Source organism: Hipposideros armiger, unplaced genomic scaffold (assembly GCF_001890085.2).
Source record: "Hipposideros armiger isolate ML-2016 unplaced genomic scaffold, ASM189008v1 scaffold_113, whole genome shotgun sequence".
Classification (NCBI taxonomy): Eukaryota; Metazoa; Chordata; class Mammalia; order Chiroptera; family Hipposideridae; genus Hipposideros; species Hipposideros armiger.
The window spans coordinates 1994994-2021611 of record NW_017731463.1 but is presented as its reverse complement, the minus strand read 5'-3'; the positions used below and the strand labels follow the sequence as shown (position 1 = coordinate 2021611).

Sequence of the window (26618 nt, the reverse complement as noted above, 5' to 3'; positions counted from 1 at the left end):
AAAATATGAATGCCTAACATATATTGCTTCATAAAATTTGTGCTTTAGGTTTGTGTGCATATGCACATGTGTTTATGTATGTACAGAATCGCGATATAAAGTTTTTTGCTGTGGGTCATTGTAAAGAACGTTTGACGAGATTTGGCAGTTACCTGATCCATCATGCGTCTATCCATATATTTATGTTCATCTAACAGATGCCAACCTCACATAGACGTAACCTGCTGTGACAGTTTTTTTCTATTTCCTGGTGAGGTCCAGAGCATTTTACAGGATTGCTTCATTTTCTGTTCTACAAATTGTGATATCAGCCACAATTGACTTCTGCACTTTTTTAATGATCATTGTCAAGATTCTAGAATTTGATTGAGGCTGTTGTTTTTGAGTTAGAATTAAAATGTTTTTAAGGTTTAAGCTGAAGAAAATAGCTAAAATTTATTCATCAAGATCTTTCCAAGTAACTTTGAGTGAATCTGAGTTTTAGCATAGCAATTGTTATTTAGGGGACAAAGTTATTGCTTTTTTATGGTGAAAATTTAGTAATTTTGAACACAAAAAAGATTACTTGGCTAGAGATTTTTAAATCTTTTGAATCATTGACCATGTTTATTTCATAATTAATGTAAGATGAACATTAATTAGAGCTCTGAGAATTTCTCTGAAGTGCATTTGTATTATATTCTTGTAATGTTGACTTAATATAAAGTATCATGTGTGAATTCCAAATTTCTAGTGTTTTACAATAAAATATTTTACAGTGTTATAAAGTAGTTTTTGAGCACCTGTTGAATTTTTTTTATTAGTATAAGTTGATGTACTTGGTAGAATCCTAAGTTCTCCATGAAAGGGACTTTGGGCCGTGGGTTCTTATTCTGGTTGGTAGATTAGCTTCAAGATATAAACTCCCTAAAATCATTTGTAAGATTTTGCATATGTGTATTTACATTCATGTTTATAGAGAGAGAATCCATAGCTTTCGCCATGTTCCCAAAGGGTTCCATCAGCCCGAAAAGGTTAAGAACTGACCTAACCCATCTCCCCTTATCTGTCCATATAATTTCTGTATGAAAAAGCTGACTTGCCGAAGGTGACACAGCAAAGTTTAGAGTATTTGTATTGTACTAAGTTATCGCTCATGCATAGTATTTATAAACCACGGCTAAGCTTTGTTAGAATATATAGTATTTTAAAACTTTAAAGTTTCGTTCTTGGACCATTTTCTAAAGTTCCCAGTAAAATAAGGATTAAGGTAAGTACACTGAATTGGCCAAAGCTGGACCAATAAGAAACCTGAATTGGAAAAGATTATTTTTACTTCAAAGGCTTTCTTTGTATTTACTATCTGTGTAGCATATGAATTTTGTAATCTGTCTTTAACATCTGTATTAATAAATTTGTGATTAAAATTTCTCAAGAAAAGAGCTGGAGGAGGGCAGCAGAATGAAGATCAAAATGGAATTTTTTGTCTTTGTGGGCCTTATGAAGGTGTTTTTTCCCTTACACCTGAGAGGATGTAATTGCTTTTGATACTTGATGTCTTTTCAAGCTGTAACAGTGCTTTATCTTTATCTTTAGGCTAGCCAAAGTTCCTTTCGGATAGAATATGATACCTTTGGTGAACTCAAGGTACCAAATGATAAGTATTATGGCGCCCAGACTGTGCGGTCAACCATGAACTTTAAGATTGGAGGAGTGACGGAACGCATGCCAGTAAGTGGGTTTTGTGGGAATATTGGCTTATTTGGATGAACTAGTCTTTGTTCAAATGAGTCATTTTATTTTATAAATATTTTACAGAGTTAAAATGTAGTTATTAGAGAACTTTGTAATAAGATGTTTCTCTTTCCTTAAAATGTCAAAGAAGTTTTTTTTTAATGTGAAATACACATTTTTTAAAATTAGTTTTCAGCTGTACAACACAGTACAATAGTTATACTTTTTACCCCTCAAAGTGACAACCCCCTTCCCCAATCGGCCGCCCCACTTCCCCCAATATCATACATATCTATTACAATTGCCTTGACACCACTCCCATACTATACTCCACGTCCAATGACTATGTGTGTGTGTGTGTGTGTGTGTGTGTGTGTGTGTATATATATATTTTCACTTACAGTTGACAAAGAAGTTTTTGAAGTTTAGTCTACTATTGTTTTGAGCTGTGACTTTGAATGTTTGGATTTTTATGTGATAGAACTGAGTTGCTTGTCTTTTTATTCTTGCTGGGATTTTTCAGATTTTTACTAGGATTTTACAGTTTGTAAATATTTTTAATTTCAATATTGAAATTTTATATTATTTTTTTACTGATTAACACTGATTTTTCTAAAAACTGATTTAAAAGAAAGCAGTTTTCTTTAATATTATATTAATACTTTCTATCTACTTTGGTGTCAATTTCCAGAAAAGTATACACAAATACCTAAAAATATTCTTTACCATGCCTGGCATATAAAAGTGTATAAATATTTGTTCAATGCCATGTGAACGATTTAATGATTAGAATTTTTTCTGTCATATTTCCTTAAATCTAAGATGACATCAAGTAGAGGATGCCCTGATATGTGCCACTAAGAAAGAAAAGGGCTGCCAGTTAGGTTGTGAGATGTCATTGTTTGTAAGATGCATCTTGATTTCAGAGATGTTAAAGTATGAAAAGAATTCATGAAACACATTGCATGTCCTACTGGAGCTCAGCTGGAGTATGAAAAATAGTCCAGGCAGGAGTGCAGGATAGGCTAGGAAGCGTAGAAGTAGCCAGGTTACTAGATTGTAGATTGTAGATTGTTTTACAGTTATCTTCTAAACACACTTTCTTTTTTACAGTAATTTTAGCTTTCATGTTGTAGCTCATTCCTAAGCCTTCAAGACTGAATCTCGACATGTTCATACAAGTTTACAGTAGGCAGCTGAGTCTTCTTTGAAGAAACTCTCTTTGTTATTGCTACCTGTAGCCAGCTTGATGGTGAGGGTCAGATGACACGGTTGGGTGACAAATGGTAGCAACTGATCCTAAAATATTCTCATCTAGTTCAACTTGGCGGGACTAGGGAGGTCAGTCCGAACCCATATTGGCAGAGGTTTTGATTTCCCTGCTTGAACCAGCAAGGTGTGTGGTTCTGGGGATGCCTGATTGCTGCTGCTCCGGGGACAGCAGAGCTGTTTGTTTTATGTCTGAGAAAGATGGGCACATGGGGTATTAGTATTGTCACATTTGCCTTCATCTGGATTAATTTCCTGAAGTTCATTCAATACTAAACAGACTATGTGTGCCCTCCGTTGAGTAGTATGAGTAAACCCAACCCTTTGTACCTGAGGTTCAAAGGAAAACAAAAATAAAAATGATTATGAACTTCTAATGTGAGTAAGTTAAGAATAATGAGACCTTTTCTTTCTCTCCAGTGATGCATTTTACCATTTTATTTTAGTAGTGTTCAATGGAACTCTCCGCTATGACCTCTTTTCCTTCGTAGGAGTCCACAGACACGGACAGTCATGCCCTTCAGATGGTGAGGGTTGATTGGCATTCGCTTATGACTTTGGCAGTGGTTTACCTCACCACTGCAGTGTTGCTGTAGAAATTTAAATTCCCATTTGTTTTCATGTTTAAAGTTTTTAAGTTTCTAATCCGATGTGCCATTTGTCTCCATTTCATTTGGGTAAAACACAATGTTTTACTTTTTGTTTCTTAAAATTAAAAAAAAAACCAGTTCTGTTTTTATTTTATTTTCTGTTTGTTCCTTGGTTTATCCTCTTTGGCCTAGATTTAATGTCTTTTATTTCGTACATTTTTTTGTTTTCCATTTCATTTCCCTATGAGAACTATAGCATCTCTTGGATACATTCGTTACCCTCCTCCTCGCCCTTCCTCTCACCCTCTGCGCTTTTCCCCTTCAAACCAGATATGGGATCTATACCACGATCTGTATTACACATTTTGACAAGAACACGTTATTTATCTTATAAAAACCACGTATGATTTCATTGAAACCGCCTCAAAAGTTACTCAATTTATCTTTTTAAATTTGGTGAGGTGATTTGGAGTAGAAATTGAAAAGATCTGCAAACTAAGAGTTTGAAATATGGTTATATATATCAGAAGCTATCATCTTTAGAATTCTGGGTTTAAAAAACTATTCCTGACAGAAATTTCCAGTGATTTATTGAATATCAAGGCTTCACTCACTAACTAGAACATTGGTTTTTGGCTTGATGTCCATTCAATAACTTTATTTCATACTAATTGGCAGTTAAATATGTTATTTATTTATTAAATTTATTTTTAAGGTGTAATTGAGATATAACATTTGTTTCAGGTGTACAATATAATGATTGAATTTTGTATACATTGTGGAATGATCACCACAATAAGTCTAGTTAATAGTCATCACCATACATAATTACAAAAATGTGTTTTTCTTTTTGTGATGACTTTTAATATCAGCAACTTTCAAATGTGCAATACAGTGTTATTAACTCTAGTCACTAACCTGTGCATTACATCCGCTTGATTGTTTATTTTATAACTGCAAATTTGTACATTTGACCTCTTCGTCCGTTTTACCTACCTTCCACTCCTTCCCTCAGCAACTACCAATGTGTTCTCTGTATCTATGAGCTTTGTTTTTTGTTATGTTTTTTAGGTTCCCCACATAAGTGAGATTATACGATGTTTGTCTTTCTCTGTCTAACTTACTTCACTTAGCGTAATGCCATAAGGTCTATCATGTTGCAAATGGAAATATTTCTTTCTCTTTTATGGCTGAGTAATATTCCATTATATATATGTACCACATCTGTTTTATCCATTCATCCACCGATGGACACTTAGATTGTTTCCATATCTAGGCTATTGTAAATAATACTACAGTGAACATGGGGTACATATGTCTTTTCGAATTAGTGTTTTTATTTTTCAGATACCTAGAAGTGGAATTACTAGATTATATGATGGTTCTATTTTTGATGTTTTGAGGAACCTCCAAACCGTTTTCTCTAGTGGCCACACTAATTTATATTCCCACCAACAGTGCACAGGGGTTCCCTTTTCTCCACGTCCGTGCCAACACTTGTTATTTCTTGTCTTTCTGATAATAGCCATTCTAACAAGTGTGAGGTGACATCTCATTGTGGTTTTGATTTGCATTTCTCTGATGATTAGTGATGCTGAGCATCTTTTCATGTGCCTGTTGGTCATTTATTTGTCTTCTTTGGGAAAATGTCTATTCAGATCGTCTCCCCTTTTTTTGGTCAGATTGTTTGGGTTTTTTGCACTTGAGTTGTATAAGTTCTTTATTTTGGATATTAACTGCTGGTCAGATATATGACTTGCAAATATGTATTTTTTTCCATTCAATAGTGTGCCTTTTTATTTTGTTGAAGATTTCCTTTTCTGTGTGGAAGCTTTTTAGTTTGATGGTCCTGCTTGTTTATTTTTGCTTTTGTTGCCTGTGCTTTAGGAGGCAGATCCAAAGAAAATCATCGCCAAGACTGATGTCAAGGAGCTTACCTCATATGTTTTCTTCTAAGAGTTTTATGGTTTTAGGTCTTACACTCAATTTTAATCCATTTTGAGTTAATTTTTGTGTATCGTGTAATCTTTTGTATGTGGCTGTCCAGTTTTCCCAGTACCATTTTACTACTTTTATTTTTTGCTATTTTTATTCTTTTAAAGAGAAGGAAAAATCATAAAGTAGCATGGGATCCAATGAGGAAAAATAATAGTGATTGCTGGTGAAAGGATTGAGCACCATTTGTTTTTGCATATATGAAATAAACACATATACATTATAATGTATAAAAATAGGATGAATGGTACATCATATATGTGTGAATATTTTTGTGTGGCATACCCACATGTATATGAAGAGTAAATGTGTTTGCTTTTGTTTGGCTCCCTAAACAAATAGATACATGATGATTCTTGGTTTATTATATACTATCTATAAACTTTATATCCTAATCATTTTAGGGTCATAGTGTTACTTAAGTTATTGTTTTATGTACAGTTTTTGCACCTGCATAAAGTAGTAATCTTAAACTTTCTTGCTTAACTAAAATTGCAAATTTGAGGTATTTTTCCTGATTAATTTTAGATCCCAGTTATCAAAGCTTTTGGCATCTTGAAGCGAGCAGCTGCTGAAGTAAACCAGGATTATGGTCTCGACCCAAAGATTGCTAATGCAATAATGAAGGCAGCAGATGAGGTAGGCGGAGGTGATAAGTGTGTTTACTTAATGGCATCAGACCCATATCATCCACCTGATTTTGATAAGCTCTGGCAGGAGGAAGGGATACTGAATTCTTGAGTTAATAAATTTCAAGGTGGGGGCAGCATTATTGTTTGGTGCTTAATAAGGTGCTTAAAATATTGTGGCAAAATTTGTGGATGATCTTGTATCTTTTTGATTCTCTTCACTTTTGTATAGTTTAAAGAATACTTTTTGAAGAAACACTGTTTAAATGTATATATTTGATTTATGTATAAATGATTCATTTAAGAACTAGTTGGTTATTTCATAATATGTATGGAGAATGTAATTTCACTAATAAACTAATAACATAATCTGAAGGAGGTGTTCAGAGGTAATGGTTCAAAAACTCTATACACAATGTGGTTCGTTGCAGTACTATTTATAATAACAAATTAGACAGTATCCAACCGTAGCAGTTGCTTATATAAGTTATATTATGATGCCGCAGAAAATAGTTTTTTAAAGAATGTCATAAAATAAGACTTACCATGTAAGAAATAGGGGGGAAAGGTAGCAAAGTGTATGTATTTTATGATCCTAATTTTGTTTATAAAAAAACATGAACAGAAAATGTGTCTTTTTATATATACATATACACTTCCATTGCTTGGCGTAGAGACTGGAAGGTGATCTCAAAATGCTGATAGACATTATTTCTGAGGGATGGAACTATGAAGACTATTATACTTTTCTTAGTTCTCAAAATTTTCTACACTGATCACCTGTGTTTATATAACTAGAAAAAGAGTTTTACTTCAAAGCGAACCAGTTGTTTTTAATGTAATAGATTTCTAAAGTGCATGCTGATTTTTTAAACTGAAATCATTCCAGAAGATGAAGTTAAGCACCCACTCTCTTAGAAAGTTTACAATCCAAAACTAACACATTAACTGAAAGTATAAAAATATGACAAAAATAGGAACAAATCTGGACTGTGTTTGTCTCTGTGGTTGGCAGTCGCTCCTCATTGGACATCTGTGCAATGAAGTAGCTATTAGTGTACTCACACTTTCAAGTCACCAGTTCATTATCATGGTGACTCCAGCATTAACATCTGCTGGACATTCCTGCGGAGCACCAACTGTAAATGTATCTAAAAACAGTTTGCCAGCCTTAACAGGTGGCTCTATGTGGATGATATTAGAGGAGGCAATTGGAGAAACAGAACAAAGATGGCTTTGATTTCGTTTTCATTTGGAATCAGTGAAATTGTTAGACCACGCACAATAATCTTTCACTTTTTAATGTAGTGGTGGTTGGAATGAGCGGTGCTGCAGAAGCTTAGACTTGATGGAGAACCACGAACTGTGTGGCACCGTCACTACGTCATTTAGCATATGAAAAAAGTGAACATCTTTAAAACAGTACTATAAATGGTGCCAGCTTAATCAGAGTTGATTAAAATAGCTAAATGAATATTGACTATTTCTTATTTTAAAAAATTCCTTTCTTAACATTTTGTTCTGCAGGTAGCTGCAGGTAAATTAAACGATCACTTCCCTCTTGTGGTGTGGCAGACTGGATCAGGAACCCAGACAAATATGAATGTAAATGAAGTCATTAGCAACAGAGCAATTGAAATGCTAGGAGGTGAACTTGGTAGCAAGAAACCTGTGCATCCCAATGATCATGTTAATAAAAGCCAGGTCGGTATTTTATCCCCTCTTTAATGGAAAGGACTTATATGTTGTTCTTATCTCTTTCAGGAGTCTTGGGTCTAATGTCTTAAACTTCATAAAAATCACTTTTAGGGGGAAAAAATCACTTTTAAGACACCTGAATTTAGTATATATGTATATTCTATTTTTTTTTTAATTTTTTTAACATGTTATTGGGGAATTGGGGGAGGGAAACAGCGTTTGGGAATTGGCGGAAGGGGAACAGACAAGTTGCTGTCCTTTTGTTCTTCAGTCTAGCTGTGGAGGACGTCACTTCCCCGGCCCATGTTGGTATTATGATCATTTTGCTCTTCCCGGCTGAGGCAGTTGGTCACCGGCCATTGGATGGCCACTCATGGCAGCTCTCGCTGGCTGCGGCCACTCACGGCAGCCCAGCTCCATGTCGAGCTGTTGTTCACCATCTTAGCTGTAGAGGGCACAGTGTCACTGGCCCATGTGGGAACTGAACCAGTGGCCCTGCTGCTCAGAGCTCGTGCTCCCAACCCAACTCTTAACCAATGTGTCACTTGGCCAGCCCTTGTTTTATTTTTTTTAACTCTTGATTTTGAAATAATTTAAATTTATTAAAGAATTGCAACGAGGGGGCCGGCTGAGTGGCTCAGTTGGTTAAGAGCTCGCTCAAGAGTTTGAGCTCTGAGCAACAGCGGTTCGAGTCCTGGCCTGAGCTGAGCAGCCGCTGAGCTGCCAACAGGTGGCAGGATTGCTCGGCTAAAAAAAAAAAAAAATTGCAACGATACTTCACAGAGTTCCTGTCTACCCTCCACCCAGCTTTCCTTATTCTTAAACATTTTACATAACTCTGGCACATTTATCACATTAAGAAATTGACACTGTTACAATATTCATAAGTAAACAGACTTTGTTAGGATTTCTCTAGTTTTTTACCAAAGTCCTTTTCTCTTCCAGGATCCAGTCCAGACTACACATTGCATTTAGTCGTATCCCTTTAGTCTCCTCCAATTTGTGACAGTCTGTTTTTTGTCACTTTTGAAAATAGTAGTCAGGTATTTTGTAGAATGTCCCTCAGTTTGGGTTTGTCTGATGTTTTCTCATGATTAGACTGAGACTAGGGAGTTTTGAGATAACGGTTAGAGAAGTGAAGGGCTCTTCTCATTGCGTCATATCAGGGGTACATGATTGCAACATACGAGTAACTATCAGTACTGGTGACGTTAACTTCAATCACTTGGTTAAGACGGTGTCTGCCAGGTCTGTCCATGTCGCATTCTCTGTTAGGAGTGAGTCACCAAGTCCTGCCTGTCCTCTAGGCTCTACACTTACGCATCACTCCCTACAGGGAGGAATGTCAAGAAACTTTTGGACATGTGTTAAAATCACCACAGAATTAATAGATAACTTTGAGGTTATGCAAATGTCCTCTTTCTTCTTAAACTTTTACCCACAAATTTTAGCATTTGTCAATGGATCTTGCCTATAGCAATTCTTATTGTGTGTTGTAGTGGTGATTTCCTATTCCTCTCGTTTCTTCTACATTAATTCATTTTTTTCTATAAAGATTTGTCCTCTCCCAACATTTATTTATTCAATCATTTATGTATATTGTATAGATTCATGAACATTTTATTCTTAGGGTTATACTCCAATACTTTTGTTATTTATGTTGTTGCTTCAATTTGTCCAGTTTTGGGCGCTCTCTCTTTTCGCTCCTGTGTATTTTGGACATGCCACCATCTTTTAAAAAACAAACAAACAAACAAACAAACAAACAAACAAACAACTTACTAACTTTCTTGCACTACGTGACACTCCAGTCCCATCATCTTCTATTTCCTCTGCCCTGGCCCCCATAACCACCTCTTTTCTAAGGAACCCTTAGAAAATCTTATTAGAAAATGATATTTAGAAACTAAAATCTGGGTACTAAGTAATTTAATATATTTTTAAGAAGGAGGAAGTTTTTTTCCCCCACATTAATTCATTGTACGAAGGATTTTTCAAACCCAATGTGCTTTTAAAAATGAATTTATGTTTTATATACACTGAAACCTGAAACCTGCTTCAGAATAATCCAGAGCATATGGATTATTATATACAGGTGGAGGGATGAGGTGGACTTGCAGATGAAACAAGATTGGCTATATGCTGGTAATTACTTACATTTAGGTTATAGGTACATGACTGTTCATCATATCATTCATCCTACTTTTGTAAGCTGTTCGGTATTTTCCATAATGAAGAGTTGAAAAAAACAAATAATGAATATGTCTTTTTAAATAGTATTATCATTTATAAAAGTACAGAGTTACAACTGAGGATAGAGCGTGGAGTTTAGACTTCCTGCTCAGTTCCCAGTTCTGCCAGTCCTAAAGATTTTGGCAAGTCGCGTAATTTCTTGGACAGTTTGGTCTTCCTGTTTTGAAAGTGGTGACCTACCTCATAGAATTTTCCTCAAGTTTAATAAATCAAGAAATGTTTGTGAAAGACTGTATGCACTGTATAATTGTAAGCTATTTTATTGCTATCCTTACATGCCCTGTTAACTATACTTCTCCATTTCTTGCTGGATATAATAATATATATTTATTGTAGGTGGAATATATGTAATACAGCCCTAAATATATTCCATAAAGGAAACCAGGTTGCTCTTTATTTGATCCTAAGTGATCTGTGACTTGCCACACACAAGTGTAATTGAGTACTAACCACACTGAGTTGTAAGTAGTCATTGAGTGAGATTTTTAACTGAGACATTGCAAGTTTGGTTTTTGTTGCCTCTGATTTCACATTTTACATTTCTTTGAAATTTTTCCAACAGAGCTCAAATGATACGTTCCCCACCGCAATGCACATTGCCGCTGCCCTGGAAGTTCACGAAGTACTGCTGCCTGGACTCCAGAAGCTCCATGATGCTCTCGAGGCCAAATCCAAGGAGTTTGCCCAGATCATCAAAATTGGGCGCACTCACACACAGGATGCCGTGCCACTCACTCTTGGGCAGGTATAGGGATGTGGTCAGATTTGACTCAAGTTAGGGGCTGGTACAAATGGCCAGCGTATTACCTGCTAAATCATACTGGCTTAAAAGGCCACATTTCTCACAGTTCAGTTCAGTGACGGATTGTTCTGCACTAACCAGCCAGTGGTTTGTATTGACACCCACTTCGGGGACGGCAGAGCATGCTGGCCGTGAGCCAGACTCTAATCAGCCTGCTCAGGGTCAGGGCTTCCCTTTGCTCGGTACAAGCTATTGGACCTTAGGAAAATTATGTAGCCTTTCTGTGCCTCAGCTTTCTGAGCTGTAAAGTGAGGAACACAGGTATCTCTTTCATAGATTAGTTGTGAGGTTCACATAAGCTGATGAATGTAGAGTGCTTGGAACTATGCCTGACACATGGGAAGTACATACTAGTGTTAGCTGTCATCACCATCATCGTCATCTCTTACTCTAAATTAGTAGGGTCTTGAAACATTAATTTGAAAGTGCTTAAACCTAGGCATATCTTACTCTTTAAAATTATTTTGGCCACATATGAAAGAAGTATTACTCTCTTCATAACAACAGAAGGCATTTTTATGTTTTATCAATCCTTAAAGAATATCTAATAGTATGTATCACAAAGGAAATGTAAGGAAATATAAGGAACAGTTTTTGTCTTAGTAAGCTCGCTCCAGTTTGAGAGCTAGGACATATACAAATTATACATCAAGAGGTGGTTATATATGCCAAGCATACGTGGTAGTTATCAAACGATAGTTTTGTAGAAATTGAGGTGAAGGCAAGCGTCTAGCTAATGCTGACTTACTGTCATTTGTAGTCTTGTGCAGACGATAGCAGACACTGAAGAGCTTCATTATTTAGTTTAATTTTATCACTGAAAGAATGAGGAAAACTTGAAATGATTAAACGAAATCAGATAATATGACTAAATTGAGCCCAGTAAGTTAAGTTACCTCTTAAGGCTGTGTCTTTTCTTTGTGACATTGGTTCTTAGTAACATGCATGATTTCTAAGGTGACACCGTATATGTCTTTGAAACTGTTCGGTATTCCTTTGGCTTCTAATTATTTTCCTTTATTGTGTGTCACAAGTTGGAAAGCCACTGTGCTAAAGTCCACTTGGGCCATGACTCTGCCTCCTATGTAAAATCATCATTATGACAGAAAGTTATGTTTTTCAGTTTGACTTTATCTTATCAGAAGCGTTTATATTTGCTTTTATTGAAATTGTCTTTTGAGTTTGTGCAGCTTTTTCCCCAATAAAAATACATTTCTTGAGTGAATCCAGCTGGCTGTGTGTGTGTGTGTGTGTGTGTGTGTGTGTGTGTGTATATATATATATATATATATATATATGTATATCAGATCAATCAGGTCTACCTGAAAGGAGTTGTGTCTTCTAAAATGTTTTCTTTAGAGAAGTATGAAATCCTATTGAGTGATCAGAAATATTTACGGATTTTCAGACAGGAAAAAAAGATAGACCATAACCATGTATCCTGGCTTGCTCAATGGCACCTGTTGGCAGCTCAGTGGCAGCTCAGCTCGAGCCCATGTGGGAATCGAACCGGTGACCCTATTGCTCAGAGCTCACTCTTGAGCGAGCTTTTAACCAACTGAGCCACTCGACCGGCCCTGTCCTTGCATAATTCTTAATAGATTAGGTCCTTGATATGTTCAAAACACAATAAATTCTGTGGTCACCTTATTTAACACATGTCATTTTGGGAACCAGTGTTACATTTATTAATACCAGTGTTACACTAATAGCAAAATTAAAGAACATCTTGAAGCAACCTGGTAGCTTCTTGTGCTGTTCAGTGAGGCACTTAGCTTCTTGAAGTCTATGAAATACCCTGATATTCCCTATCAGGATTTTAAACTGAAATTAGAGAATATTTCTGTTTGCATATTTCTTGAGAGGATTCAGTTTTTTTCTTTTCCAACGTTGTCTGGGATACACCAAAAAATAAGAAATAACTTGCAAATAAACCAATAACTTAATGTAGTAAAAGTCGTTCTTTTTTGAAGTTTATTTTCTGTATTGTTTTCCTTTGCTTTCTATTAAAAGACTAGATTATAAACAGGCTGCATGTTATCATCAGTGGTGTCATTCTATCTCACAGGTTTATAAAAACTCATTCTTTCTTACACTTTGCTCATCATATGAATTAAAATAGCATAAATATCACTTGGGTAACTTATAATTTAGTGCCTGAAATGTATTTTAAGAAAACATCTACTTAATGCAATTGGAGTAACTTGTAAGTCATTAGGAAATTATATATTCTCACCTTAATTTTCTTCTTTTTTCAGGAATTTAGTGGTTATGTTCAACAGTTGAAATATGCAATGACAAGAATAAAAGCTGCCATGCCAAGAATCTACGAGCTGGCAGCTGGAGGCACTGCTGTCGGAACTGGCTTAAATACTAGAATTGGCTTTGCAGAAAAGGTTGCTGCAAAAGTGGCTACTCTCACAGGTCAGTGATAATATGAATTATTACTTATTTTATTAGTCTATACATTTTCTGGATGTTTCTGCTTTAAATTTTTGCAAATTTAGTTAGTCCCATCAAACATGTGTTTTATTTTAGGAGTGTTTTTTTCTACTTCATGTCATTGTGGCTCGAAAAGACACTTGGTATGATTTTAGTCTTCTCAAATTTGCTAATACTTGTTTTGTTGCCTAAAGTATGGTCTATCATAGAAAATGTTGCATGTCCACTTGAGAAGAAGGTGCATTCTGCTGTTGTTGGATAGAATGTTCTGTATATGTCTGTTACAGCCATTTGCTCTGTAGTGTTGTTCAAATCCACTGTTTCCTTGTTGATTCTGCCTAGATAATCCATCCATTGTTGAGAGTGGAGTATTAAAGTCCTGAAGTATTATACTAATGCTGTTTATTTATCTTTTTAGCTCTGTTAGATATTGCTTTATGTAGTTACGTGCTCCAATGTTGTGTGCATAAGTATTTACAATTGTTATATCTTCTTGATGTATTGGCCCCTATATTAATATAATGACCTTCTTTGTCTCTTTTTACCTTTTTTTTTTTTTTTTTTTTTACTTAAAATCCATTTTGTCTGATTTAAGTATAGCTACCTCTGTTTTTTTTTTCTGATTACCATTTGATTGAAATGCCTTTTTACATCTTTTCACTCTCAGCCTATGTGTGTCTTTAAGGCTAAAGTGAGACTCTTGTAGATAGCATATTGTTGGATCTTGTTTGTTTGTTTGTTTGTTTTTTAACCATTCATCCATTCTGTGTCTTTAATTGGAGAATTCATTTACATTTAAAGTAATTGTTATAGGTAAGGACTTTATTATTTTCTGGTTATTTTGTAGATCCGTTTTTCCCTACCCTGCTGCCTTTTTTTATGTTTTGATGTCTTGTTATCAGTATGCTTTGACTTCTTTCTCATATTCTTTTTTATAATTATTACACGATTTTGGCTTGTGGTTACCATGAAGCTTACATAAAATACCTTAAACTTATAACACCCCATTTTAAACTGGTAACAACTAACTTCAATAGAATTTGTAAACTTTACACTTTTACTTCTCCACCCCTAACATTTTACGTTATTTTGTTACAATTTACATGTTTTTTATATTGTGTAACTAATAACAGAGTATTGTGGTTATGCTGATTTTCAAGCACAGTTCATAGACTTCCATTTCTTTATGGTCAGTTATTGGAATTTTATTAGTTTCCTTTGGCGGTGACATATTTACCTGATTTTTCATGAATCTTGATTCCTTTCATTGGTTTCTGCACAAGTTTTTCCATGCATTTTTTAAAATTATGTTGACATTCATTTAAAATTATGTTGACATTTATTAGTTTCATATGCACAGCATAGTGGTTAGACATTTATATAATTTATGAAATGATCCCCCCCCCCATAAATCTAGTACTCACCTGGCACTATACATAGTTATTACAATATTATTGACTATATTCCCTATGCTGTACTTTACATCCCCCTGACTATTTTGAAAATACCAATTTGTATTCTTAATCCCATCATCTTTCTCACTCAGCCCCACAACCCCACTCCCATCTGGCAACCATCAGTTTATTCTCTACAGCTAAGATTCTGTTTCTCTTTTGTTTGTTCATTTATTTTGTTCTTTAGGTACATATATAAGTGAGATCATATGGTATTTGTCTTTCTCTGTCTGACTCATTTTACTTAGCATAATACCCTCTAGACCTATCCATGTTGTCACAAGTGGTAAGATTTCATTTTTGATACAATTGTAAATGGGATTGTTTTCTTAATTTCTCTTCCTGATAGTTTGTTACTGGTTTATAAAAGTGCAACCAATTTCTGAATATTATTAATTTTGTATCTTGCTGCTATACTGAATTCATTTATCAGTTCTAATAGTTTTTTGTTAGAATCTTATAGTTCTCTGTGTATAGTATCATGTCATCTGCAAATAATGACAGTTTTACTTCTTCCTTTCCAGTTTGGATGCCTTTTATTTCTTTTTTTTTATCTGATTGCTATGTCTAGGACTTCCACTAATATGTTAAATAAAAGTGGTGAAAGTGGACATCCTTATCCTGTTCCTGATCTTAAGCAAAACACTTTTAGCTTTTTCTTACTGAGTATGACATTAGCTGTGGATTTGTCGTATATGGCGTTTATTATGTTGAGGTATGTTCCCTCTATTGCCACTTTTCTGAGATTTTTTTTTATCATAAATGGATGCTGAATTTTGTCAAACACTTTTTCTGCATTTGTTGATATGATCATATGATTTTTATCCTTCATTTTGTTTATGTGCTGTATTACGTTAATTGATTTGTGGATATTGAACCAATCTTCCATCCCAGGAATAAATCTTACTTGATCATGGTGTATGATCTATTTAATGTATTGCTGAGTTTGGTTTGCTAACATTTTGTTGAGGATTTTTGCCCATGTTTATTAAGGCTATTGGCCTTTAATTTTCTATTTTATAGGGTCTTTGTCTAGTTTTTGAATCAGGGTAATGCTGGCCTTGTAAAATGAGCTGGGGAACCTTCCCCTCTTTTGAATTTTTTGGAATAGTTTAAGAGGAAAGGTATTAATTCCTGTTTAATGTTTGGTAAAATTCACCTGTGAAGCCATCTGATCCAGCACTTTTGTTTGCTGGGAGCTTTTTGATTACTGATTCAATTTTGTTGGTGGTAATCAGTCTGATCATATTTTCTGTTTCCTCTTGACTCTGTCTTGGGAGATTGTATGGTTCTAGGAATTGACCCATTTCTTTCAGATGCCCAACTTGTTGGCATATAATTGTTGGTATTATTTTCTTATAGTCCTTTGTATTTCTCTAGTGTCAGTTCTCTGCTTTCATTTCTGATTTTATTTATTTGGATTCTTTCTTTTTTGTTGCTGAGTTTGGTTAAAGGTTAATCAATTTTATATTTTCAAAGAAACAGCTCCTAGTTTCATTGATCTTTTGGTTTTGGGGGGTGTTTTAGATTCTATTTTGTTTATTTCCTCTCTGATGGTTATTATTTTCTTACTTCTCACTTTGGGGTTGGTTGATTTGTTCTTTTTATAGTAAGGTTAGATGGTTTATTTCAGATTTTTCTTGTTTCTTATGGTGGTAGACCTATATTGTTATGAATTTCCCACTTAGGACTGCTTTTGCTCTGTATCATAGATTTTGGCATGTTATGTTTTCATTTTCATTTGTTTCAAGGTCTCTTTTTTCCTTGATCTCATTGTCAGCCTATTCATTGTTTAATAGCATGCTATTTAGCCTCCGTATGTTTGTGTGTTTTTCAATTTTGCTCTTTTAATTGATTTCTAGTTTCATACCATTGTCACAGGAGAAGATGCTTGGTATGATTTCAGTCTTATTTTTTTTTTTAAGTTTTTTTATTGGGGAATTGGGGAATGAGAACAGTGCTGGGGAATTGGGGAAGGGGAATAGACAAGTTGCTGTCCTTTTGTTCTTCAGTCTAGTTGTGGAGGACGCTGCTTCACTGGCCCAAATTGGCACCATCATTGTGCTCTTCCCGGGTGAGGCAGATCAGTCGCCGGCTTCTGGACGGCCACTCACTGCGGCTGCTGGCCGCTCACGCTGGCTGCTGGCTACACATGGTAGCCCATGGCAACCCACTGCAGCAGGGGCTGCAGCCTATGTGGTCGCTGGCGACTCAGGGCAGCCCAGCTCCAGGTTGAGCTGTTGTTCGGCATCTTAGCTGTAGAGGGCAGAGTCACTGGCCTTCATATGTGGGATCTGAATCGGGGCCCTCTGGCATGCCAAGCCAGATCTTAACCAACGCGCCACTCGGCCGGCCCTCAGTCTTCTTATATTTATTGAGACTTGTTTTGTGGCCTAACATGTGGTCTGTCCAGGAAAATGTACCATGTGCACTTGAAAAGAATATGTACTCTGCCACTTTGGGGTGAAATGTTCTAAAAATATCAATTGAATCCTTCTGTTCTACTGTGTCATTTAAGATTTCTGTTTGCTTGTTGATTTTCTGTCTGGAAGATCTATCCATTGATTTCAATGGGGTGTTAAAGTCCCCTACTATGACTATTAAGTTCAAACTCTCTCTTTACATCCATCTATATTTGTTTTATATATTTAGGTGTTCCTATTTTGAGTGCATAAATGTTTACAAGTGTTGTATCCTCTTGTTGGATTGATCCCTAAATCATTATGAAATGCCCTTCTTTGTCTCTTATTATAACTTTTGTTTTAAAGTCTATTTTGCCTGATATAAGCATTGCTATCCTAGGTTTTTATAATTTCCATTTGCAAGAAATATCTTTTCCTATCCCTTTACTTTCAGTCTGTGTGTATCTTTCTATTTGAAGTGGGTCTCTTGTAGACAGCATATGTATGGGTCTTGTTTTTTTATTTATTCAGCTACCCTATGTTTTTTGATTGGAGCATTTAAGCCATTTACATTTTTAGTGATTATTGCTAGGTACATAGTTATTGTCATTTTATTATTCATATTTCTGTTTTTTCCCCCCTTCTTCTTAAAGAAGTCCCTCTAACATTTCTTGTAATACTGGTGTGATAATGAACTCTTTTAGCTTTTTCTGGTCTGGGAAGCTCTTTATCTGTCCTTGGATTCTAAATGATAGCTTTGCTGGGTAGAGCAATCTTGGCTGTAGGTCTTTGCTTTTCATTACTTTGAATATTTTGTGCCAATCCCTTTGGCCTGCAAAATTTCTGTTGTGAAACCACCTGATAGTCTTATGGGAGCTCCCTTGTAGTTAAGTAACACTTTTTCTCTTGCTGTTTTTAAGATTCTCTCTTTGTCCTTAAACTTTGGCATTTAAATTATGATGTGTCTTGGAGTGGGCCTGTTTGGGTTCATCTTGTTTGGAACTCTGTGCTGCCGGGCTTATATGTCAATTTCCTTCACCAGGGTAGGGAGTTTTTCTGTCATTATTTTTTCAAATAGGTTCTCAATATCTTGCTCTCTCCCTTCTCCTCTGGTACCCCTATGATGTGAATGTTGCTGCACTTGATGTTGTCCCAGAGGTCCCTTAAACTATCCCCGTTTAAAAAAATTCTTTCTCCCACACTATACTCCATGTCCCATGCAAGGGAATTGTAATAGATATGTATGATATTGGGGGGAAGTGGGGCGGTGGATTGGGGACGGGGGGGTTGTCACTTCGAGGGGTAAAAGGTATAACTATTGCACTGTGTTGTACAGCTGAAACTAATTCTAAAAAATGTGTATTTCATAATAAAAAATAATTAAAAGGAAAAAAAAATTCTTTCTGCTGTTACAATTAGTGTTATCTGTTACCTTTTTTTCAAAATTGTAGGTATGAACTTGGCCTGCCAAGATCCATGCTGGTTGTTGCAAGCCCTTCTCCCCTTCTGTATCACAGATTCCCAGTGGTTGAGCTCTGCAGATTCCTCTGCAGTCCACATGGTGGGAGATCAGAGTAGGGGCTCCAGCAAAGTGACCCACATGCTTGGAAGGAGGGGCTGGTTGTCCTGCCTGGGTTCTCTTTTCCCACTGGAAGAACTGGATGGTCAGGGGAGAGCGCGCCATGCGGTGCTGCTCTTCTGGGGAAGGGACAGTGTGGTCAATGCATGGCCACTTCTCTTACCTTTCTAGTGCAGTCTGTCTTGGTCTTCAGCCTCCCCCGAGTGCTATGATTCCCTCCATGGTGTCTTGATCTTGAATAGTTGTTAATTGTTTCTCTTGTGAGGGGGAGCAAAGTCAGGAACAGCCTATGTCACCATCATGATGACATCACTCTCTCTAGCATGCAGTTAAAATTGATCAGTGCTAGCTGTGTTATTATCCGTTGGTATTCAGTTATTTCTCTTTAAAGCTGTTTCGAATACTTATTTCAAAGCAGTCAGAGCCAACTGATGTTTGAGAAATTCATTTGAATGATAAATATGTATGAGACTGAATTTCTTTTTTTCCTGTGGCATGCTGTGATATCTCTATGAATTAATGACCTTTTTAAATCCTGTCTTTCCTTTAGTAGAGTCCTATACTCTCAACAGTGATAACTATTATTATACTCAAGTTATCATGTCCAGAAAACTTATTATCATGCAGATGTTACCAGAGGATTAGGGTAGAAATAATTGTGCAATGCTCATTATTGCTGACTCACACAGATTTGGTTTTTAATAAAAAAGAATGGTGTTATAGGGTATAGAATATGTAGATCTTTAAAATTTTGAACATCGGAGAGATTGATTGATATGGCTACCTCATTTTGGCTCCCTAATCTCTCAGAGAATTTTGTGGGCCCCTGGGGAGAGGAGAGAATAGAGCAGCCTAAGATGCTGGGTAGAGTGGTGTGTGGAATTGTATTAGGAAAGGAGTGTAGAATAAAGCAGAGTAAATTTTACCTACTTTTCATCTTAAGAATAGTCAGGCATCATACACATGTGTTTGCAGTAAGATAGTGTTTTTTTCTTTCAATATATTTACTGTACTTGCTTTTTCATCCTTTAAATGTGCTAGTATTACCATATTCTTTCTACTTCTTCAGGACTTCTAAAAGAACTGTAGACAAAGCTTTGTTCTCAAATATTTTTTCTGAAGTAAAATTTTTATTCTGTTCTGTTTCTGGTTTTCATATACTGAACTTTCTGTTTAACTTGCCGATATCAGAAAATCACTTAATTTTACCTGATCACTCATACAGGTTATTATCTTTTTCTTCAGGCTTGCCTTTTGTTACAGCTCCAAATAAATTTGAAGCTCTGGCTGCTCATGATGCTTTGGTTGAACTCAGCGGAGCCATGAACACTACTGCCTGCAGTCTGATGAAGATAGCAAATGATATTCGTTTTCTGGGCTCCGGTCCTCGCTCAGGTCTGGGGGAACTGATTTTGCCTGAAAATGAACCAGGAAGCAGTATCATGCCAGGTAATCACGTAGCTGATAAATGTTGGAGCTAGGACTCGACTAGAACCCAGGCTGCCTTATCTACAGAGCATGTCTCCTTTTTGGGATCCCATGATTCCAAAGATGGATGGGGACATGTGCAGCACACTAGTTTCACAAGGTTTTTTGGGGTCCACTTTGATCACAACTTCAGGGAACATCACCCAACAATATAGGAAAAAAGAATTTTTGTTAGTAGACTGTATTTTGATTTCCACATTGGAAAATGTATAACAGTTCTGTCTTTCGCAGTCTACAGCCAAGAGAGTTCTAGAACAGTCTGTTAAAGTGATCAGCCTGGCTTGAATAAAAATGAATTATACCAAATGCTTCTTATTTCATTTTTTGCTTTGGGGAAATGACATAGACAATGGATGTCTGGATTCCAGCAAGTCATTTGACAGACTCATATGATGTTCATTGAATCCAGTGGAGAAGTGTGGGCAGTACTGTTAGGTGGGTGTCACTGGGTGACAGCGACACTTAAGTAGTGACTAATGAGTTGACTTCAGGCTGGACGAATATCTTGGTGTCAAGCTGAAGCGCCCTGCCCTTTCGCCACTTTTCTGGTGACTGAGGATGATGGTGGAGAATACGTGTTAATCATATTAGCAGATAATGAAGTTGAGATAGCACCACATCAGATGACAGAGATGAAATTCATAAAGGCCTCTGTAGGTTGGACTAAAACTGACAAGGTGACTTTTAATAGTGAAAACGAAAGACCTGAGTAGATTCTTTTAAATCTGTGCATGTATAGAATGAGAAGAGATCTGATCTTAAAGTATTTCATGCTGAAAAATGACATGAGTTTAGTTGACTGAAAATTCAAAGCAATTAGCTAAAATAAAAAGAGAAATGCAGAGTCACAGAAAAGGGAATAATCCCCCCAATGTGTTGCTTTGTGTTGGTCAGAGGAATCTGGGGTGTTTGGTCAAACTTGAGCTTGTCAGAGGAGTGTTACTGGGGGTGGGGTCCTGGAGATTCATCTGACGAATACGGAGGCTCGGGCTTCCTGCCCTGGGCCTCTGAGAAGCTGCCCAATGCAGGTGAGGGGCCTGTTTTATAACTGTTCCCACAGCAGCCTGCACTGGTCTGTCTTTGCCCCTGATCTGTTGTGATCGCCAGCGCGCTCTCCCTGGCCTCCAGGCTCTGCCAGGGGAGGGGCTGCACCTTTCTTACTGATCATTGTATATTCAATGCCTGGCTCTATAAACATTTCTAGAATGAATGAAAGCCATGAAAAAAGAACTATATTGTATATATAGTTGCAGGAACTCATTACTCATTACTCAGTAGACATTGAGTGCTTCAGTTTGTGGCTACCCTTCCCTCTTTTTTGGTTGGTTTGTTTCATGAAATCAGCACTGATGGTTAGGGCCTTGCTTTATTATATGTCTTGTTTTATTTAATAGTTAGATTTCCTTCCTTTGCTTTTCTTGATTATTTGACATTAAACCTAATCTTAGCTGACACATAAGCCCTGCGTGTGTTTGACGTGCAGTCTCTCCCTGTGGTTTTCTCAAAGGCAAGGTGAACCCTACCCAGTGTGAAGCCATGACCATGGTTGCAGCCCAAGTCATGGGGAATCACGTCGCTGTCACCGTCGGAGGCAGCAATGGACATTTTGAGTTGAATGTTTTCAAGCCAATGATGGTAAGCTTTAAATTTGATTTTTAATGTTTTTGAAGGCTAATTGTCTTAGTTTTTGTCTCTCATAAAGGTTTCTATAGATTCCACATTAGGTACTTAGATGATATAAATAGCAGTTGAAAGTCAAGCATATATTAATGTTAGAGGATTAATACTGGATATTCAATTAGGTGACTTTTAGTGAAAGTAATTTGATGGTTTGCTTTTCTTAATAGGAGAAAAAGCCCTGGAAGGTAGGGCATAGGTGTCTTTCTTGTCCCTCACCAGTGGGAATGCCAGTGGCTAGAAATAAGTTCAAGCCTCCTCAATTTATTACAAACAAACTAACAAAAATACCCTGCCTCCATCCTCTTTCCTCATGCTGCTTCCGTCTTCTCCCCTCGAGTAACCCACACACTCACTGTGATTCACACCACAGTCAGTGCCGTCCGGCATCATCCGCACGCGTACTTGAGTTGTCCTCACCGTCACTTGTGACCTCCTCAGCCCCACAGACATGCGCAGCTCTTACCAACACCTAACCGACTCGTCCCTCCTTGAAACCCTCTTTGCCCTTGGTGTCTTCAGCACTTTTTTCCCCGTTTTCTCCCCTTTCCCTCTCAGACTTTTTCTTTCATTGGTTTTACCTCTTCCCCATAACTTGAAAAACTTATTGTGTCCACTAAAACTGTTCTTTTTCCTTCATTTCTTTGAAGCTGAAACAAGATGGCATCATCTTTCATCCATTTTCACAGATTCAGATAATGGAGTTGTCATCATTAAGAGTCCTTTATTTGTGTGAAACGTCATTGCTAAAACATAGTAGAGTCTTATTTCCAGTTTGTATTTGGTGTAACATCTTGGATGATAACATGCAAATGACAAAATTAAGTATGTTCATTTAGTGTATTCCTCAAGTATTTATTGAGTACTAGTCTATATCAGGCACTGTACAGGTTGCTAGTGATAGAACAATGAACAAGACAGATTTTTTTTTGCTCTTATGGAATGTACGTTCTGGTGGAAAATAGGAAGAAGACAGGCCAAAGCAGAACTCAGACCTATAAGCTTTTGCTTTCAGGTCACTTTCGAAACAGTTAACACCAGTTGCCTGGCAAAGATAGGGGCATAACAATAAATGTCTTGCTAATCTTTTTAAAAAAATCTGTTTTGTCTTCAATAGAAAATAAATCAAGGTAATCAACATTTGCCATGAAGTCACAGAAGTTCTGTGACTTCTACTGGAGCCTATTATTGGGAGCGTAGTTTTCAGACGCTGGGGTTTTAGACCAAAAGAGATTAGGATGTGGATATGTAATTTAATATATATTGGAAATGTTACAAAAAAAGAAAATGCTAAAAGAAACTAATTGATTTTATATTGTTTGTAAATATTGTGTGAGAGGTTATTTTAAAGCATCCATGGAATGCGTGTTTTGTTAAACATAAAAGAACGCGTGATCATTAAGAGCTGGGAATCCCTCACTTCATTTATTTCCTCAAATATATGCTGAACTTTCTAACTCTTCATCTTTGCTCCTCTTCCTTCTGCACAGAAATCCTTTCTCCATCTCTGGCAATCTAAGTCCTCTCTGTTAAATAGGACTTCACCAATTCTTTCAATTGGAATGAATTTCTCTTTCTCTATACTCCCTAACATTTTATGTGCTTTGCATACCACATGCATCCTATATTTTAGTTATTTGCATTTATTATTTATTCCTTTTTGTCTCTTTTAGTTTTCTGTGCCCTCAAATGATTATAATTTCTTTCATATTTGTTTTGCCTTAAAAATTGCAGAGTGCTGTGTGTGTGTGTTGAATTATATATTCACTTATAAGCCCACAAATAATGCTGTATGTCATTGGACAAAAGAAAGTTAAGCTTAATAAGTTTCTCTCTCTCTCTTAGATTAAAAATGTGTTGCACTCAGCCCGGCTGCTGGGGGATGCGTCCGTTTCCTTCACAGAAAACTGCGTGGTGGGAATCCAGGCCAACACAGAAAGGATCAACAAGCTAATGAACGAGTCTCTAATGTTGGTGACAGCACTTAATCCTCATATAGGTAAGGGTTTAAGGAATAATAATGTAAATCTGAATATAAAGGAAAAAAGCTGAAAATTTTTAAGAGACTACTAGATCAGTGTTTGTAGACAACAATTTCCTTTTGAATGTTGTTTTAGTAAGATCTTATAAAATATTTGAAAGTGTGTTGTAAGTCATTATACAGAATTTTTTTTTTTAATTGGGGAATTGGAGGAGGGTAACAGTGTTGGGGAATTGGGGAGGGGGACCAATCAAGTTGTTGTTCTTCAGTCTTAGTTGTGGAGGGCGCCAGTCGCCATCTGGCTGACCGTTGGCAGCTCATGGTCTCTAAGCTCAAGGTGCTGTGTTACAATCTTAGTTGTGGGTGGGCGTAGCCACCATCCCATGAGCTGAACCAGCAGCCTTGTTGTTAAGAGTACACGCTCTATCCACTGAGCCATCCGGGCGGCAGCTCAGCTCAAGGTGTTGAGTTCAGCCTTACTTGCATGTGGGCATAGCCACCATCCCATGCGGGAGTCGAACCGACAGCCTTGTTGTTAAGAGCGCATGCTCTATCCACTGAGCCATCCGGGCAGCAGCTCAGCTCAAGGTGCCAAGTTCAGTCTTAGCTGTGGGCAGGCATAACCCACCATCAAACAGGCAGTCTTGTTAGGAGCATGTGCTCTCACCAGCTGAGCCATCCTGCCACCTGCTGGCAGCTCAGCGGCAGCTCAGCTCAGGCGCAGCGTTAGTGGCCTATGTGGGAAGCTGACTCTTAACCAACTGAGCCATTTGGCCGGCCCCTTTATATATAAATTTTGTGGTGTCATAGTTCTTTCAAAAACTGATTAATCATGCTTCATTTTATTTAAACTTATTGAACCCTAATGGAATTCAGATGCTTTATATTCTGAGACGCTGGGGAAGAGCTTCTCAGTTGGTCACGTCACTAGGTGGCACTGGCTGCTTAGCAACGTGGAATGAATTCATTTTTCTACCTTCTCTGGATGCTTGGCTATGCTTTGTTTTTTGTTCTGCTCAATTAAGAAATGGAAAGTTACCAATTAAAGAAAATGGGTTATGTATTCATTACTTATAGGGACAGGGGGGAAATGCAAATATTTTTCCTAAAACCATGGCTTTTGTGTTGCAAGCCTTTTCCAGAATCATAAATATTTCACTATGTAGATTCAAACATACAGACTGGGATTGTAGACTGACTACAATGATTCCCGTTAAATCTCTCTTTGACTCCTAGGTTTTGAGCATCACTGCATTGTGTTATAATGTGTTATTAGCTTTCCCACCTTCTCCTTACTGCTGAGCTGAGATTATTAACATGTTCTTTGATCCTGTATTTTAGAACAAGTTATGCAGTCATTTGGCATGTTATGGCTACTGCTTTAAAACATTCTGCTATAATCCTGAAATTTCAGCGCTGATTTTCTATAATTGGCTTCACATCAAGCTATAATTTCAGCCTTATAAAGTTAGAGCTCATTTGCCTGCTTCCGGAAGCTCTGAGCCCAGTGTGATATCTGTTCTTTGGTGTAGTATTGAGATTGGTAATGATATTTTGATCCTTTTAAAATTATTGTACCTCAGCATTCAGTTGGAGAGCTACTCGGGGGAACTCCAAAGCTCATGTGAGAAACGTTTTATTGCATCTCTCCTTCAGAACTTGTTGTCAAAACATTGAAATTAGAGGTACTCCTAAAACTGAATGATTGAGAAGTCTTTCTTGGAATCAATTTACTGTGAGGTAAAGGCCGGACAGTAATAAGCGGGCAAGCCACGCCTTACTGGTGACAGCACGAGCCTCACAGTCCACACCATGGGTTCTGTCTGTGCTTGTTATATAACAGGCTGATTGGTAATGGCGTTTTGTGGCACTCGAAGAAGAGAGCTGCAGTTGGGTAGCATAATGCTTAGACTTTAATGTCATTGTCACCATAGAAGTACAGGGTAACTAATATTGCCCCCAAAGTTTTAACGTGAGAATTCGCTCAGAGTTATCTGATCGGTAGGTGTCCTTTTCAACATGGTTAGCCTTTACAAATTCAGTTAGCTAATAAAATTAACTATGCCCGTAATTGGTTGTGTAGATGGTCAGTATACTGACACACAAGATCTTGCTTGGTTGATGATCAGATGCCTCAGCAGGCTTCTTCTCTTTGGTCACAGTCCCCTGATTTTTTTTTTCTCCTTTATTGGTTTCATTTTCATTTTTTCTTTTCTTTCTTAGTTTGGCCTTTTCACTTTATAAAAATTACATGAAGTCAACTTGTAGAACTGGCCTGCCCCTACTTTTTTTAAAAGCAAGTAACTCTGCAGTAAACAGGACACCTGTGATCTTTTGTACATATTTTGTATCTATTTATGCCAAAACTTCCCCACCTGTATCCTGAATGTCAGGAAGAGGCCAGGTGTGGAGTGCTGAGCAGAGAAGAGCTGTTGGAAGCCGCCCTGCAGGCATCTCCTGAGCCCGGCTGCTCCTGCCTCGTTGTGACGGGTCACCTCCTGCCCACTCACAGAGCGGTCACCACAGTCCCCGTGACGGGTCACCTCCTGTCCACTCACAGAGTGGTCACCACAGTCCTCGTGACAGGTCACCTCCTGCCCACTCACAGAGCTGGTCACCACAGTCCCCGTGACGGGTCACCTCCTG

At 37.1% G+C, this 26618-nt stretch overlaps 1 protein-coding gene and 1 long non-coding RNA gene across 2 annotated transcripts in view; one reads left to right on the top strand and one right to left on the bottom strand.

Moving 5' to 3' along the window:
* The window catches only part of FH (fumarate hydratase), a 30811-nt gene that overhangs the window by 3016 nt on the left and 1177 nt on the right, over positions 1 to 26618 (top strand). Inside the window, exons 2-9 of the mRNA XM_019647598.1 lie at positions 1576 to 1710; positions 6096 to 6206; positions 7724 to 7900; positions 10710 to 10892; positions 13208 to 13373; positions 20072 to 20275; positions 21822 to 21949; positions 23837 to 23990. Coding sequence (XP_019503143.1) covers positions 1576 to 1710; positions 6096 to 6206; positions 7724 to 7900; positions 10710 to 10892; positions 13208 to 13373; positions 20072 to 20275; positions 21822 to 21949; positions 23837 to 23990 — 1258 coding nt within the window. The remainder of the gene's footprint in view (positions 1 to 1575; positions 1711 to 6095; positions 6207 to 7723; positions 7901 to 10709; positions 10893 to 13207; positions 13374 to 20071; positions 20276 to 21821; positions 21950 to 23836; positions 23991 to 26618) is intronic.
* Positions 26333 to 26618, bottom strand: part of LOC109385366 (uncharacterized) — a 1261-nt gene continuing 975 nt past the window's right edge. Inside the window, exon 2 of the long non-coding RNA XR_002124599.1 lies at positions 26333 to 26612. This is a non-coding gene — a long non-coding RNA (uncharacterized LOC109385366). The remainder of the gene's footprint in view (positions 26613 to 26618) is intronic.